This window comes from Heterodontus francisci, chromosome 17, assembly GCF_036365525.1.
Source record: "Heterodontus francisci isolate sHetFra1 chromosome 17, sHetFra1.hap1, whole genome shotgun sequence".
Classification (NCBI taxonomy): Eukaryota; Metazoa; Chordata; class Chondrichthyes; order Heterodontiformes; family Heterodontidae; genus Heterodontus; species Heterodontus francisci.
In genome coordinates, this window is record NC_090387.1 from 46,954,373 (window position 1) to 46,972,280 (window position 17,908).

Here is a 17,908-nt window from a genome sequence, read left to right on the forward strand (position 1 = left end):
AAGAGCAAGAGGATAACTTAGGAAAGGGTATAGCTTATCAGAGATGTACAAGGGAACTTAAGCGTGGATGCAGAAGATGTGTGCAGGGTTCTTAATGAGTTTTTTGTCTGTCTTCACAAAGGAGAGGGATGATGCAGACATTGCAGTAAAAGAGGAGGACTGTGAAGTATTAGATACGATAAGCATAAAGAGGGAGGAAGTACTAAAGGGTCAGACATCCTTAAAAGTGGATAATTCGCCAGGGCCGGATGGATTGCACCCCAGGTTGTTAAACGAAGCCAGGGAGGAAATAGCGGATGCGCTGAGGATCATCTTCAAATCCTTACTGGATACAGGTGAGGTGCCAGAGGATTGGAGGTCTGCGAACGTTATACCATTGTTTAAAAAGGGTGCAAGCGATAGGGCAAATAATTATAGGTCGGTCAGTCTGACTCAGTAGTGGGTAAATTTAGAATCAATTTGGAGAATAGGGGAAACTATCACTTAGATAGGCACGGATTAATCAAGGATAGTCAGCATGGATTTGTTAAGGGAAGGTCAAGTCTTACTAACTTGATTAAATATTTTGAGGAAGTAACAAGGAGGATTGATGAGGGAAGTACAGTGGACGTGCTCTACATGGATTTTAGTAAGGCATTTGACAGGTCCCGCATGGCAGACTTGCCAGAAAAATGAAAACTCATGGGAATGTGGCAGGTTGGATCCAAAATTGGCTCAGTGAGAGGAAACACAGGGTAGTAGTCAACGGATGTTTTTGCAAATGGAAAGCGGTTTCCAGTGGTGTTCCACAGGGCTGAGTGTTGGGTCCCTTCCTGTTTGTGGTATATATTAATGATTTGGACTCAAATATGGGAGGCATGATTAGGAAATTTGCTGTTGACACAAAAATTGGCCGTGCAGTTGATAGTGAAGAGGACAGCTGTAGACTCCAGAACGATATCAATCGTTTGGTTGAGTGGGCAGAAATGTAGCAAATGGAATTCAATCCAGAGAATTGAGGGGTAATGCATTTGGGGAGGGCAAACAAAGCAAGAGAATACACAATAAATGGGAGGATATGGAGAGGAGTAGTAGAAGTGAGAGGCCTTGGAGTGCATGTCCACAGGTCCCTGAAGGTGACAGGACAGGTAGATAAAGCGAAGGCATATGGAATGCATTCCTTTATTGGCCGAGGTATAGAATACAAAAGCAGGGAAGTAAGGCTGCAACTGTATAAAATGCTGGTTAGGCCATTGTTGGAGTATTGCATACAGTTCTGGTCACATTATTGCAGGAAGGACATAATTGCTTTGGAGAGAATACAGAGGAGATTTACAAGAAAGTTGCCAGGGCTTGAAAGTTGCAGTTATGAGGAAAGATTGAATCGGCTAGGGGTGCTTTCCTTAGAACAGAGAAAACTGAGGGGTGACTTAATTAAGGTGTACAAAATTATGAAGGGCCAAGTTTGAATAGACAGGAAGCACCTGTTTCCCCTAGCAGAGAGGTCAATTACCAAGGGCACAGATTTAAAGTGATGGGTAGAAGGATTAGAGGAGACATGAGGAAAAGCTTTTTCACTCAGAGGGTGGTGGCTGTCTGAAATTCACTGCAGGAACGGTGGAGGCAGAAACCATCAACTCATTTAAAAGGTACCTGGACATGCACTTGAATTGCTCTAACTTGCAAGGCTACAGACCAGGTGCTGGAAGGAAGGATTAGATTGAACAGCTAGTTGCTGGCACAGACATAAAGGGCTGAATGGCCTCCTTCTGTGCTATAACATTTCTATGGTTCTATGCACCAAAATCTGGACAACATTAAGGCTTGTGCTAATAAATGGCAACTAACATACATGCTACACAAGAGCCAGGCAATGGCTATTTCCAACAGAGTCTAACCACCTCCTGTTGACATTCATTGGTATTATTATAACTGAATTCCCATCATCCAGAGAGTCACCACTGACCAGAAACTTAAATGTATTGGCCACATACTGTAGTCACAAGAGTAGGTCAGAGGCTGGGTGCTCTGCAGCAACTGACTCCCCAAAGCCTTTCCCCATCTGCAAGGCACCACAGCAACTCCCCAACGCTTCTCCATGAATACCTACCAAACCCACGACTTCAAGCAACTAGAAAGACAAGGGCAGCAGGCGCATGGGAACATTACCATCCCAAATTCCTCTCCAAGTCACACAACATTTTGACTTGGAAATATAGCATCACTCTTTATTGTTGGGTCAAAATCCTGAACTCCCACCCTAACAGCACCGTGGGAGTACCTTCACATGGACTGCAGTGGTTCAAGGTTACGGCTCCTTACCACCAATGTTCCGGCTAAGCTGCATGTAGGTGCTGCTGTACAGAAGTCTAGAAGGTACTGCCACAGGCTTTATTCCTTGTTAAATACCACACGTGCTTTTAAAGGCACCAGACAGAGAAAAATGGTCATGTACATCAGGACATTACTCAACACCTTCTCAAGGGCAATTAGGGATGGGCCAGTGACACCCACATCCATAAATGAAAAATAAATTGGAGAAAAAAGTAGTAAAATCAAGATAATGCAGTTAAGTGGCTCTTTTCTAGGTCATGTACTAGTAGAAGCTTCACACCTCTGACCACTGTGGACCAATTTTGCTACACTAGAAATGGGTGTGAAGTGTTTTCATCAGCTTTTATTTTCCCCATTAATTGTTGGGGACAAGATATAAAAATTTGGCAACAAAACTGTTCAGTCACTGGATTACCACTTGAGACTAAGACCATATGGGATATACAGTGCATAAATAAAAGTAATCTAGGTTATATCACCTTGAGCATATATACCAATATTACCTTGAGCAGAGCTTTAAAAAGTGTGCCAAAAGGAACAGTCAGAGACCAGAGAGAGAAAACACAGCGGGAGCAGGGAAACAGTACCGCCGGGGTGAGTATACAGGTAAGCTGGGTTACTAAAGTAAAGAAAAAGGAGAGGTCTACAGTTTTTTCATATAGTAAGCAGTTTCTTTTTTATGGGAATCAAGGCCCCTAGTGTAAATAATCTCTAATTTTTGAGTAATTTAAAAGAGTAAATTAAGGGCAAGTCATGGCAGGGCAGCTCAGCAGCATGGAGTGCTCCTCCTGTGCAATGCAGGAAGTCAGGGACACTTCCAGTGTCCAGGGCGAGCACGTGTATATTATGTGTCTCCAGCGGCAGCTACTCGAAATCCACGTTTCAAATCTGGAGCAACGGCTGGGGACACTGTGGAGCATCCGCGAGGCGGAGATCATCGTGGATAGCATGTATAGGGAGGTGGTCACACCGCAGGTAAAAACTGCTCAGGCAGAAAGGGAATGGGTGACGGCCAGGCAGAGAAGAACTAGGCAGGTACTGCAGGAGTCCCCTGGGTCCATCTCCCTCTCTAACAGATTTTCCACTTAGGATACTATTGGGGGAGATAGCTTCTCAGGGGAATGCAGCAAGAGCCAGGTCTGTGGCACCACGGGTGGCTCAGCTGCACAGGAGGGAAGGAAAAAGAGTGGGAGAGCTATTGTGATAGGGGAGGGATTCTATTGTAAGGGGTTCAGATAGGCGTTTCTGTGGCTGTAAACGTGACTCCAGGATAGTATGTTGCCTCCCTGGTGCTAGGGTCAAGGATGTCACAGAGTGGCTGCAGAACATTCTGAAGGACGAGGGTAAACAGTCAGAGGTTGTGGTCCACATTGGTACCAGCAACATAGGTAGAAAGAGGGATGAGGTCCTGCAACAAGAATTTAGGGAGCTAGGTAGCAGATTAAAAAGCAGGACCTCAAAGGTTGCAATCTCCAGATTACTCCCAGTGCCACATGCTAGTAAGCAAAGGAACATGAGGTTAGAGAAGATGAATGCATGACTGAACAGATGGGACAGGAGGGAGGACTTTAGTTTCCTGGATCACTGGGTCTGTTTCTGGCGAAGGTGGGACCTGTACAAGTCAGATACAGACCCTGAGAAAATAGGCGACAGGTTTAGATAGAGGAACTGGATCGGCGCAGGCTTGGAGGGCTGAAGGGCCTGTTCCTGTGCTGTAATTTTCTTTGTTCAGATGGGTTGCAACTGAACCGGAATGGGACCAGCATCCTTGCAGGGAGGTTTGCTAGTGCTGTTTGGGGGGTTCAAACTAATTTGGCAGGGGGATAGGATACAGAGTGGAGGTACAGTAGGGGGTGAAGCACAGCCAAATATAAAAGAGAAACTAAGTTAGTCTGGAAGACAGAGCAAATATAGACCTGTTAAGGCACAAGTGAATAATGCAAGGCCAGATTGCATCTATTTTAACGTAAGGAGTCTGACAAGTATGGCAGATAAATTGAGGGTGTTGATTAATACATGGGAATATATTATTGCCATCACAGAGACATGATTGAGGGAAGGACAGGACTGGCAGCTCAATATTCCAGGATATAGAATCTTCAGGCATCATGGGGCGTGTAAAAGAGATGGTGGCATTGCACTCTTGATCAAGGAGTCAATTACTGCAGTAAGGAGGAATGATATCCTAGAAGATTCCTCAAATGAGGCCATATGGGTAGAACATAAAAACAAAAAGGGGACAATCACTTTACTGGGAGTGTACTACAGGCCTCCTGTCAGGGAGATAGAGGAGCAGATATGTAAGAAAATCTGAGAGAAATGTAAAAGTAATAGGGTAATAATAGTAAGGGATTTCAACTTCCCCAATATTAACTGGGATAGTCTTGGTGCAAAAGGCTTAAAGGGGGCGGAATTCTTAAAACGCATAGAGGAGAACTTTTTGAGCCGGCACGTAGAAAGTCCTACAACAGAAGGGTCAGTACTGGACCTAATCTTAGGGAATGAAGCCGGACAAGTGGTAGATGTGTCAGTGGGGGAGCATTTCGGGGATAGTGACCATAACTCTAAGATTTAAGGTAGTTATGGAAAAGAACATAGATGGACCAGAAATAAAAGGTATGGATTAGAAGGCCGATTTCAATATGATAAAACAGGATCTGGCCAAAGTGGACTGGGAGCAGCTACTCGCAGGAAAGTCTACATCAAACCAGTGAGTCATTCAAAAAGGAAAGTGTGTGTGTTCAGGGCCAACATGTACCCGTTACGGTGAAGAGTAGAACCAACAAGTCCAGGGAACCCTGGATGTCAAGGGATATAGAGGATTGGATAATGGGGAAAACAAAGGAGGCTTATGGCAGATTCAGAGCGCTGAAAACAGCAGAGGCTCAAGAGGAGTGTGTGGGGGCGGGTGGGGGGAGGTATTTAAAAAGGTAATTAAGAGAGCGAAGAGGGGGCATGAAAAAACATTGGCGGGCAAGATAAAGGAAAATCCCAAGGCGGTTTATAAGTATATTAAGGGCAAGAGGATAAACAGGGAAAGAGTACGGCCCTTTAGGGACCAAAGTGGCAATCTGCATGTGGAGCCGGAGGATGTGGGTGAGGTTTTAAATGATTACTTTTCAGCTGTGCTCACTATGGAGAAGGACGATGTAGGCGGAGAGATCAGGGAAGGGGACTGTGATATATTGGAACAAATTAGCATTGAAAGGGAGGAGGTATTAGCTGTCTTAGCGGGCTTAAGAGTGGATAAATACCCAGGCCCAGATGATATATATCCCAGGTTGCTGTGTGAGGCAAGGGAGGAGATTGCAGGGGCTCTGACACAAATTTTCAAATCCTCTCTGGCCACAGGAGTTGCCAAAGGACAGGAGGACAGCAAATGTGGCACCATTATTCAAGAAGGTAGTAGGGTTAAACCAGGTAATTACAGGCCAGTGAGTCTAACATCAGTGTTAGGAAAACTATGGGAAAAAATTCTGAGTGACAGGATGAATCTCCACTTGGAGAGGCAGGGATTAATCAAGGATAGTCAGCATGGCTTTGCCAGGGGGGAGATCATGTCTAACAAACTTGATTGAATTTTTTGAGGAGGTGACTGGATGTGTAGATGAGGGCAAAGCGGTTGATGTAGTCTACATGGACTTCAGTAAGGCTTTTGATAAGGTCCCGCATGGAAGATTGGTCAAGAAGGTAAGAGCCCATGGGATCCAAGGCAATTTGGATTCAAAATTGGCTTAGTGGCAGGAGGCAGAGGGTGATGGTCGAGGGTTGTTTTGCCGATTGGAGTCCTGTGACCAGTGGTGTACCGCAGGGATCGGTGCTGGGACCCTTGCTGTTTGTAGTGTACATTAATGATTTAGTGAATATAGGAGGTATGATCATTAAGTTCCCAGATGACACAAAGATTGAGGGTGTCGGGAATAGTGAGGAGGAAAGCCTGAGATTACAGGATGATATAGATGGGCTGGTAAGATGGGCGGAGCTGTGGCAAATAGAATTTAATCCCGAGAAGTGTGAGGTGATGCATTTTGGGAGGACTAACAAGGCAAGGGAATATACAATGGATGGTAGGACCCTAGGAAGTACAGAGGGACCTTGGTGTACTTGTACATAGATCATTGAAGGCAGCAGCACAGGTAGATAAGGTGGTTAGGAAGGCATATGGGATACTTGCCTTTATTAGCCGAGGCATAAAATAAAAGAGCAGGGAGGTTACGATGGAGCTGTATAAAACGCTAGTTTAGGCCACAGCTAGAGTACTCTGTACAGTTCTGGTCGCCACACTATAGGGAAAATGTGATTGCACTGGAGAGGGTGCAGAGGAGGTTCACCAGGATGTCGCCTGGGCTGGAGCATTTCAGCTATGAAGAGAGACTGGATAGGCTACAGTTGTTTTCCTTAGAGCAGAGAAGGCTGAGGGGGAACCTGATTGAGGTATACAAAATTATGAGGGGCATAGATAGGGTAGATAGGAAGAAACTTTTTCCCTTAGCAGAGGTGTCAATAACCAGAGGGCATAGATTTAAGGTAAGGGGCTGGAGGCTTAGAGGGGATTTGAGGAAAGATTTTTTTCACCCAGAGGGTGGTTGGAATCTGGAATGCACTGCCTGAAGGGGTGGTAGAGGCAGGAACACTCAACATTTAAGAAGTATTTAGATGAGCACTTGAAACGCCATAGCATACAAGGGTACAGGCCACGTGCTGGAAAATGGGATTAGAATAGATGGGTGCTTGATGGACACAACGGGCCTAAGTCCTTTTTCTGTGCTGTATAACTCTGACTCTGCATATACTATTACCTTGAGTATATACACCGATATTACCTTATCAAAGCTAAATTTGTTCCCAAGACTCCGGTGTAGATTTCCAAGTCCAAAAGAACAAATCAGACTCGTTACATATAAAAAAAAATCCAGCATATAGCACAATCACTACATATTACATGTAAACACTAAGAATTTACTCACCCTCTCCATTACAATCAGAACACACAGACTGCATCTGCTGAACCATCCCTGGTGCCAGCTGTCTAATCATAATCCTTACACCTCGTCCCCTGCAAGCACTGCACTTCTGAACAGCTCCTGCCTTGCCACCCTGGCTGTGTTAAAAATAAACGTTTTAGTGTTTCAACAAATGATTGCATATAACTTAAGTGATGAGACATATGCTGAGATCAATAAGGGCTCTGGCACTTAATTGAAAGATTAAATGAATTAGTTTGTTGAACCAAAAAGACATTTGAACAGAGAACTTACTTTCTCTCAGTTAAAATTAGTCATGAGCAATGGAGATTAGACAAAGGTTACAGCAACATTTCTTCAACAGAATCTCAGGAAAAGTCAAAGCAACATATGTGAACGAAGAAAGCATGCAAAGAATATTTGGTTGATTGAAGACATATAATTCAGTAATTAAAGAAAAAAAGTAGCAACGTAAGTTATTACTGCTCAAGCCTTAAAAAAAATTATCAGGCCACAAATTTTTAACTTTCCATTATTTATCACTAGAGCAAAAAGTCAGACATTTAGTGGTCTACTACATTCTTAAAGAGAACCCATCTTTGATCATCACTGATAAGTGAAGCTATGGATGCCATGAGATCAGCATCAGGCTCTCCTGTCATGGAACCCATTGTTACTTAGCTTGTCATCATTCACAATGAATTATCACTTGGACCAGACACCAGAAAGCTGCCACCCTGGAACCATACCTCAGCATAAGCAACTGCCTTCAACAAAGTGGAGAATACTTAGGGGACTGGGGTGGTGGGTGGGGGAGGAGAAGGAGAAGACATTGCCATTCTTTTTAGAAATAACCAAGAAATTTTAAGCAGTAAGAATTGAGTTAGCATCCTTTCGTAACTTTGCCAAAGAATAATCATTGTTTAGCTGGTAAAAATTTCAAAGAGCACCAATGGATCAAGCTCCATTCACAATTGATATTAAATTAAAAATTTGAGACAAGCCAAGATTCTGCCTTTCCACATGGTACTAGTTGAACAACACAAAGCTCTGTCTCTCCACCTGGTACTAGTTGAACACAAAGCTCTCTAATATCTTGGCTAACATCCCACCCTCCAGCACTAAAACTAGTCATTCATCTCATTGTGGTTAGTGGGAAAGCCTTACATAAATGCAGTACTTTTCCCCATTTTTTGCATTAATGGATGGCAGGCTTATAAATCACAAATACTGGAGGAAAAGAAAAATAGTCCAACATGCAATTCTGTACTTAATGGTTTTTAAATTCTACCTCAAATAATTCACGCAGTTTTAGTTCAAAGCAACTTACCCATTACATGTACTACACAAAACATTTTTGCTTAGTTGCAGCTTGGTTGTCTTCGCATTATACAAGTCTTCTAAAGAAACCCTGTTGAATTTAGGAAAAAAAAAAATTAACAAGGCAATTCATATGCCAAAATAAAGCTTTTTTTGTTTAAATAAAAAGAACTTACTTAAGGGGATGCACCATATCCTCCCCTCTTCGTCTACTGCTGCGGTTTCTACTCTGACCACCCATGAATCCAAAGAGTCCCCCACCAAAGATATGTGAGAAGATATCATCCATCCCACTTCCAACGCCACCACTTTCTCGCAAGCCTTGTTCGCCATAACGATCATAAAGTTCGCGCTTCTCTGGATTTGATAAAACTTCATATGCAAAGCTTATTTCTTTAAACTGTAGACAAAAAGAACAAGTTTGAGCATTCGTCAAACTCAGTAATCAATCCAAAAACAAATATTTTAGGCAGTCAGCCATTCAGTATTAGAAACTAAATCCACCGAAGTACTGACCATATATGTTACAAGTTAATATCTTGAACATGGAAACTTCATATGTGAAGCATTCAAGTTTACATAAGCCTCAGCTTTCCTATGCAACCCCTGCCCTGAAATAACAGTGATTAGTTCACGTAAGGTTTTGTTCAAGAGAAACAACGGCCCTGACTGAAAACCACTTGGTTTTATTATGTACAAAGGTAAACTCTGCCCATGAAAGCAACCTAACAAAATGACACAATGTGGTAAATAGAATTTCAGCACCATGACCAAGATAGAAATTTTTGACAAAATAAGTATGATCTCACTAAGATCCTATCAACCTACTAATGATCTGTTTCAGTAGCCCTGGATGGAGTTCCACAATTAGGGCCTTACCAAATTCAGAGTTAAATTTTACAAATTTCACAGTCACAGCATTTTAAAAATCAAATTTCACGATTTCATGCATTTAAAACATATATTTCAGTGTCACAATAAACCATGAAAATTAAAACAAAAAAAGGACAAAGGTGGTTTCTGGTTTCAAATGACATTTATCGTATACTCAAAAACTATTATAAAAAGCTGACTATGAACAGGTCACACTTTTTACTCACTGAAGTCAGTGATTGAATGCGAGCATAGAGCAACCTGCAACTGTCTCTATTAATTCCCTGTCTCTACACTGTAAACACCTGCCTGTGTTTAGACACAGCTCTCTGTGTACAGATTTGATGGAAAGTATCCATAAGTTCCACTTTAACCAACTGAATTTTCTGAGCTCTGTCAACTTCTTAAAAAGAGATGAACTCATTGCTTGTTTTTTTTGCCTGTTACTTTTCCAGCAGTGGGGTTTCGGATGCTCTCTTTCTGCTGCAATGGCTATTGGACTCTAAGTGGCGCTGAACCACTGCCTGCCATGTGTGATCCAACGAAACATTGCAGCATGTACAAAACAGTATCCCACCAGTGGCATGCAGAATTTGGCTTCCAAATTCTTTCACTGTGTGTTGCAGTAATGGATGTGGCCATTTTTGATTTGCTCATTCTGGCATTCTCACTTGATCCCAATACTTGAGACTGCTTCTCTCAAAACTGCATCAGAAGCCCTCTCTCATCCACCAATCAGCAAGCTGAGCTTTGTGTCAATCACTAAAACATGCGAAGTTCGCATCAAGATCAGCAATCAGCAAGGTGAGCCTTGTGTAAATGAATAAAATGCACAAAGTTTGCAAAATGGCCGATTTCACAGAGGACCCAAGATTTCACGGTCCGTGATGCATTTTTCACGCCTGTGAATTTGGTAGGGCGCTACCCATAATAGGTGTCAGAATGTATGCATCTGGGTAAATGGTCTGAGACATGACACCATTTTAAAGAATACTGTGCACCTACAGTGGATTCTTTGTATATCGAACTGAAAGGATATCGTGAAATCGCTCACAAAGAAAAAACTTCTTTGCAGTCCACAGGCAAACTTTAAGAAATGCCTGATTTACAACCCTTAGGCCTAACATAGGGATTATTTAGTTCAGTAATATTGGAATAACAAAGTAAGACTATAAATCCATGTATTCCTAACAATCACCTTTTCTATAGACTCAAGTAGGAGCCTCTATTTTGTGGCCTACACACCATCCATCCAATGAAGATTATTCCTGAATATTAGGGAACAATCTGTGTAAAAAAAGGCATAGCCACCCACCCCCTTCCATGGTCTCTCACCCAAATATCTGACATACGAGGATTCATTCAAACTGCTAATCCTGTTCTCATTGTCACCCTTGAAAAATAACTTGATAGCAGTAGCAATCAAGCCATTTCTTGGAAAACGTGTCAAAGGATTCTAATTTCTAAGAATCAACTAGTCAACAATTCAGCTTCTGAGGAAGCAGCACATCTCAATTGGGTTTTGGGGTGGAACTATTAATATTCCCCAATCATTCAACTACCTATTTACTAAACTAGCTGAACCATGATCAAATAATGTAAAAAGATGTTGATCTTTACCTTGTCTCCAGCATTTGGATTCTTATCTGGATGGTATTCCTTAGCCAACTTGCGGTATGCCTTCAAAAAATTAATACATTATAGGTCAAACAAATTGTCAAAAAAATGTTGGATTCAGTCAGCATCATATTCCACATATTTAACAGAATTTGTCTAATAAGGGTGGAGGAGCTTATTCTTTAAGTACATAGTATGTTCAGTGAATTTAGCCAAAATTATGGCAGAGTGGGAAAACCTGATTACATGTACTACAAATCCATGATAAAATCTCAAGTATAAAAGGCACCAGATATCTGATAGCATAATAAATTACACAACAAATTGATAGAAATAATCAGACATTTCATCTGTGTAACACCACTAGGATCAAGAAAACTGGCCACGTTCCACACTGCAGCAACATGTACAGGTAATTACAACTATACACTTAAACATCAAGAACAAATTAATCTGTAGATACCAATATAAATACTTTGCACCTTTGAATTTTATGCTACAAGCTCTTCCAATGTAGTCCCTCTTCCCCTTCTGTCACACCTGAAGGCAGGGATACTGCAGCTGGCTATTTGACTAGAGGGGATATAACAGTTTAAGACCAACCTTGCTCTTGAAGCAACATCCAAACAGATGCATCTTACAAATGAGGATTGGTGAATAGTAATAAGACATGGTAATTGCAGCAAATTTTTTTCCCTTCTTTGCATACAGCCCAAATTTAATGCCTTTATTGCCACCTCAACCAAGATGAACCTCAAGCCAGGGATTGAATCTGGGAACATCGCAGTCTGTGTTTTAATTCCATACTGGGCAGTGCTTTTTATGGATTTTGCAGGGGACAGCAAAGCAATAGTGAATAAATCTGTGGACTCCCCCTTTCCCGACGGCAGCTTAAATTTGGTGCCAAGTCAAGCGGATCTCCAGCAACAGTGATATCAGCAAGCAGGGTATGCAGCCAATCACACTGAAGTATTCCCACAGACAGCAAACCAGGAAGTTTAAAAAAAACTGAACCCCTTCACTTTTAATTGAAATTTCCAGATAGTGAAATAAATGATTGCATTTAGAAGCTACAATATTACATTTTTAAAAATTAAAATGTGGAATCATAATGGAGAAACATGACATTACCAAATATAAAATTAGCTTGTCAAGGGCAGTGAGGGTGTTTAGCAGTAATTATGAACTTGTTACATAGTTAAAAACCAAGTCACACTTAATTCAACATGCTACAATTTCAAGGGCTTTTACAGAGACTAGGAGATCAACCCTGGTTCAATAAAGAGCGAAGGAGAGCATGCCAGGAGCAGCACCAGGCATATCTAAAAATGAGGTGTCAACCTGGTGAAACTACAACACAGGACTACTTGCATGTCAAACAGCGGAAGCAGCATTCAATAGACAGATGATCCCATAACCAACAGATCAGATCAAAGCTCTGTAGTACTGCCACATCCAGGCATGAATAGTGGTGGACAATTAAACTAAACAGAGAAGGAGGGAATACAAACAAGCATTTGCAACCATCTTCTGCCAGAAATGCCAAGTGGATGATCCATTTCAGCCTCCTCCTGAGGTCCCCAGCATCACATGCCAGTTTTCATCCATTCCATTCACTCCACATGATATCAAGAAACAGCTGAAGGCACTGGAAACTGCAATGGCTATGGGCCCTGACAACATTCCAGCTGTAGTACTGAAGACTTGTGCTGCAGAACTGGCCAGACCCCTAGCCAAGCCAGTAACGGTTACAACACTAGCAACTATCCAACAATGTCAAAAATTGTCCAGATATATCCTGCCCACAAAACACAGGACAAAGACAAATCCAATATGGCCAATTACCACCCCATCAGTCTGCTCTCAACCATCAGCAAAGAAACGGAAGGGTCTCGACAGTGATATTAAGAACCACTTAAACAGTAACAACCTGCTCACTGATGCTCAAATTGCATTCTACCAAGTCCACTTGGTTCCTGACTTCATTGCAGCTTTGGTACAAACATGGACAAAAGAGCTGAGCTCAAGAGGTGAGGTGACAGTGATTACTCTTGACATCAAGGCAGCATTTGATTGAGTGGCATCAAGGAGCCCTTAACAAATTGAAATCAATGAGAATCGGGGGAACTCTCCACTAGTTGAAGTTATACCCAACACAAAAGATGATGGTTGTGGTTGTTGGAGGCCAATCATCTCAGCTCCAGGACATCACTGCAGGAGTTTCTCAGGGTAGTGTCCTAGGCCAAAACATCTTCAGCTGCTTCATCAATGACCTTCCCTCCATCATAAGGTCAGGAGTAGGGCTGTTCGATGATCACATGATGTTCAGTAACATTTGAAATTCCTCAATTACTGAAGCAGTCCGTGTCTATATGCAACAAGACCTGCACAACATTCAGGCTTGGGCTGATATGTGGTACAAATGTCACCTGCCACTTCAGTGTGGAGCAATGACCATCTCCAACACTGAGAATCTAACCATCTCCCCTCAGCATTCAACGGCATTACCATCGCTGAATCGCCCATTCTTTTTCTTTTTCTTTGACCATTGACCAGAAACTAAACTGAAGCAGCCACATTAATACTGTGGCTACAAGAGGAGGTCAGAGGCTGGAAATTCTATAGTGTGTAATCCACCTCCTAACTCCCCAAAGCCTGTCTACCATCTACAAAGCAAAAGTCAAGAGTGTGATGGAATACTCTCCACTTGTGTGGATGAGTATGGCTCCAACAGCAGGCAGGAAGCTCGACACCATGCCAGACAAAGCAGCCCACTTCATCAGCACCCATCCACCACCTTAAACATTCACTCCCTCCACCACCAATGCAGTGGTCGCAGCGTGCACCATGTACAAGATGCACAGCAGCAACTCACCATGCCTCCTTCGACAGCACCTTCCAAAACCGTGACCTTTCACCTAGAAGGCCAAGGACAGCAAACGCATGGCAACACCACCATCTGCAAGTTCCCCTCCAAGTCATAGACCATCTTAACTTGAAAATATATCACTGTTCCTTCACTGTCACTGGATCAAAATCCTGGAACTCACACCCTAACAGCACAGTGGGTGTACCCACAGATGGACTGCAGTAGTTCAGGACGACAACTCACCACCACCTTCTCAAGGGCAATTAGGGAGGAGCAACAAACGCTGGCCTTGCTAGCAACATCCCCATCCCATGAAACAAATAAAAAACGTTGGAATTTTCCACCAATTCACTGATGGCTTAGGGACTGGAGAACCGTCAACAGCACACTGACAGAAACTTCTGGATTACTGCGTTATTCTGCTCATGTGTGGACTCTCAGTTGGCAAGTTTCAGTGCAGCAATGACTATGAATGCTGACAGTTTCTCCATCATGATCACTGCGAAATGAGAGCCTGAACTACATTTAACGTGTGCATTTCAGAGTGATTGATAAAGTGAACAACCGCCTCAATCTACGAGTAACCAAATGTACACTAAAACGTATGAAATGTCACCTGCCTATAATGGAAGTATCACGTGCAATTATACTTGCATTTTCTGGTTACTGTCCAATGCCTTCCTGCAAAATTCCTAGTTTAGTTAAGGCAGAACAGAGTTAATCTTTCGATCAATGACCTTTTGCCAGAACCAAAAAGTTAGAGATTTATTAGAGAAATTTTGATAGAGTAAATCAGGAGAAACCGTTTCCAGTAGCAGAACAGTCAGTAACCAGAAGACACAGATTTAAAGTAATGGCAAAAGAACCAGAAGCGAGACAAACACACTCTTCCCCCACCCCCCAAACAGCAAGTTGTGATCTGGAATGCACTGCCTGAAAAGAGGAAACAGTAGCTTTGAAAAGAATTGGATAAATTCTTGAAAAGAAAAATGTGCCGAGCTACGGGGAAAGTGAAGGGATGTGGGACTAATCGGACAGCTCTTCCAAAGAGCCAGCATAGGCACAATGGGCCAAATGGGCTCCTGTTTTATGATTCCACGAAAACGTGAAACAGAAAACTTTTGCATTCTCAGTAAGTAACGGCAAAAATAGTTGATTGTGCTATGTGTTGCACAAAACATATTCAAAGCCCATAATAGCAAACCAAAGACTTTATGAATATCCTACAAATTCTACTGGGGACAACTAAGGACATACCATTTGTGACTGCAGCTACTTTTTTTATATATAGAAGTTAATATACTTCAGAAGGACTGTGAAGTCCCAGAGTTCTGGTCTTATCTGTGTCCCATTTTAAATCATGATTTCAATTTGCACATCACTCCAGACAAAACTCAATACATACACAAGAGATACCAAACTTCAGATCCTATCAAAGGTAAATCTTCATGCTTAGTAAATCAAGCTAAACTAGTCAAATATATCCTTATGTAATTTGTATTACAGCTCAAGCAGGGTGCTGGGGGCCAGATTACTTATTCGTCCACTAAGACAATGCTATCAGAAGGGATATTTAATACTCCAGACCAGTGATTTTATCAACTACCTTAATCACAGAATGGCTTCCACAAAGATGATTACCAAGAATCAATTTTGTTCCCTTCTGTTGATATGAGACAGGGATTTGTGGTAAGCAACACAAACAACTTGCTGTCTTTGCTGCTTTTACAAAACTATTTTAAAGCTTGACAATCATTTTGTTGAATGTGTATTTCATTAACTACCACCCAACCTTTACTGTAGTTTGGGTGCAACAAGCTCCACCTTAAAACATCCAAGGAGGGGAACTATATACAGTAACAGGACAGGAAGAGGCAATTTCTCTGTCATGTTTCTGCCACAGCATTCTGGAACGAATCCTAATGCCCTTCCTTTGCAAATTTATCTTTCCTTGTGAAATTTTCATCTATTCTCAAGATATAATAGTCTCTGCCTCACTTTCTACCTGCACTCACACTTTGAAGGGATTATATTTTTGCACCCTTAGATCTTTATCCCTCCATGTCTTGCAGAAAGTTCCATTTAGATTAAACTGCCAAAATACACTACCTCACAATGTGCCCACTCCAGTATCAAAACCTGCCTGAGTTCTATGCATCATCAGAACATCGGCCTTAGCCCAAATCACATAGAAAAACAGATTTAGCACTTACCCTTGTGGTACACTAACCCTTCTCCAATCAAAGCAACACCCATTAACCTTACGTATTTGTTTCCTGTCTGCGAACCAACCTTATAGCCATGTTGCAACAATTCCTTGGACCATGTGTCTAGCTCCAATTTCTTTCAATACTAAACCAGTCTCAGTATCTTCCAATGTTCTGAACCCTTTACGCTTAATTTAATGGTGATAACAATTTTTAATATGTGACATTATAAAAATTTTACATGAAGCAGGGATACCTTTATAAGACAACACACAGAAAGGGAGCGAGGGTTGAGGTTGAGAGGGGAAACTCCAGCGTGTGGGCCTCAGCAGCTAAAGGCATGGCTACCAATAATGGAATGGGATGTCGGGGCTAAGGAGAGGAATGCACACAAGGTCAGAGTTATAGGAGTAGAGATTTCTGGGGGTTGTGGGCTTGAGGAGTTAGGGAGACAGGAAAAGAGGCTATGAAAGAATTTAAATGCAAGGATAATAATTTTAAATTGGAGGTATTGGAGCCAAAGTGGGTCAACAAAGATAAGACTGATAGGTGAGCAGGGCTTGTTGCAGGATAAGATGCACACAGCAAAGAGTTTTGAATTAGCTGAAGTTTAGTGCATTGAAGATGGAAAATCGGCCAAGACAGCATTGGAGTGGTCAAGTTTGCACATGACAAATATACGGATGAGGATTTCAGCAGCAAATGAGGTTGATGTTTTGGTAGAAGTAAGCAGTCTATTTGAAGGAAAGAATAACGGAGCAAGGTTGTGAATTTCCCAGGTGGTAGAGAATTCCCATGTATAAGAAAACCTGTATGGAATTGATTAAACTGCTGCTGGCCCTTTTTAAAAAGTCTAATTTCTTGGTACCTTCCACAAACAGCAACCAAAGCAACTTACCGTTACATGGAGCGATCGACTTTGTAACTTGAAAGGAACAAGTTAACTTAGACACAATCCCACCACAGCAGAATATATTGTGCTTACATAATCAATCAAGAATGTTAGTTTACGACACTTATACAAAAATGAAAAAACGACTTCAAATGCTGGTCAATTATATTTCCAGGATATAACACTTACAGAAATATAACATGCTTTTTTCCCGAGCTATCTACCTACGCCTGTGGGTGCTTGAGCTCTCCGGCCGCGACTGACAGTGATACCTTTCTAGATTACAATCCATCTAAATTTAACAGCATTTCAAACGCTTCCGTCACCGTCACTTTGCTGCTAAATCTCGCCAACGTCCCACCCGCTGCGGCAGCGGCAATTGGGGGGGGGGGGGGGGGCAGAGACGCAAAATGGTGCCGCGCTGAGTAAATGAAGCGCCCCCGGCTGTTTCTCAAATCCGCACCACGCCAACCGTTGAGGAAAGGAAGGAGGAAACGCCAGCGGATGCCGGTGACAGCACAGCCGGCATACTCTCTCTCTCTCCTCTCCAACTGCCCACAACGGCAGGCAGCCCAGTTTATATAACCAACAAAAATTATAAAGGTGAAAGCGACCAGATCTCCAGCTCACTCCGGTTTAGCCCGCTCCGCCCGGCACCGCTGTGTAACCACTCGGCCTTCAATTTTTTTTAACCCTGGGCCTCAGCAGCGGCCTAGCCGGTCAGGCGTCGAGTTGTGTTTTTTTGCCGCAAGCCTCCGCTATGGGGGGGGGGGGGGGGGGAATCTGCTGGGTCACTGCGCCGCTGGAGAGAATTTGTATTTTTTGGTCCTCCCCCTGTCGCCGAGACCGTTAC

At 42.5% G+C, this 17,908-nt stretch overlaps 1 protein-coding gene across 1 annotated transcript in view; it reads right to left on the reverse strand.

Moving 5' to 3' along the window:
* dnaja2a (DnaJ heat shock protein family (Hsp40) member A2a) overlaps nucleotides 1-17,908 on the reverse strand; it is a 41,707-nt gene that overhangs the window by 23,660 nt on the left and 139 nt on the right. Inside the window, exons 2-5 of the mRNA XM_068049375.1 lie at nucleotides 11,091-11,150; nucleotides 8,774-8,997; nucleotides 8,608-8,688; nucleotides 7,281-7,414 (exon numbers count right to left, since the gene is read on the reverse strand). Coding sequence (XP_067905476.1) covers nucleotides 7,281-7,414; nucleotides 8,608-8,688; nucleotides 8,774-8,997; nucleotides 11,091-11,150 — 499 coding nt within the window. The remainder of the gene's footprint in view (nucleotides 1-7,280; nucleotides 7,415-8,607; nucleotides 8,689-8,773; nucleotides 8,998-11,090; nucleotides 11,151-17,908) is intronic.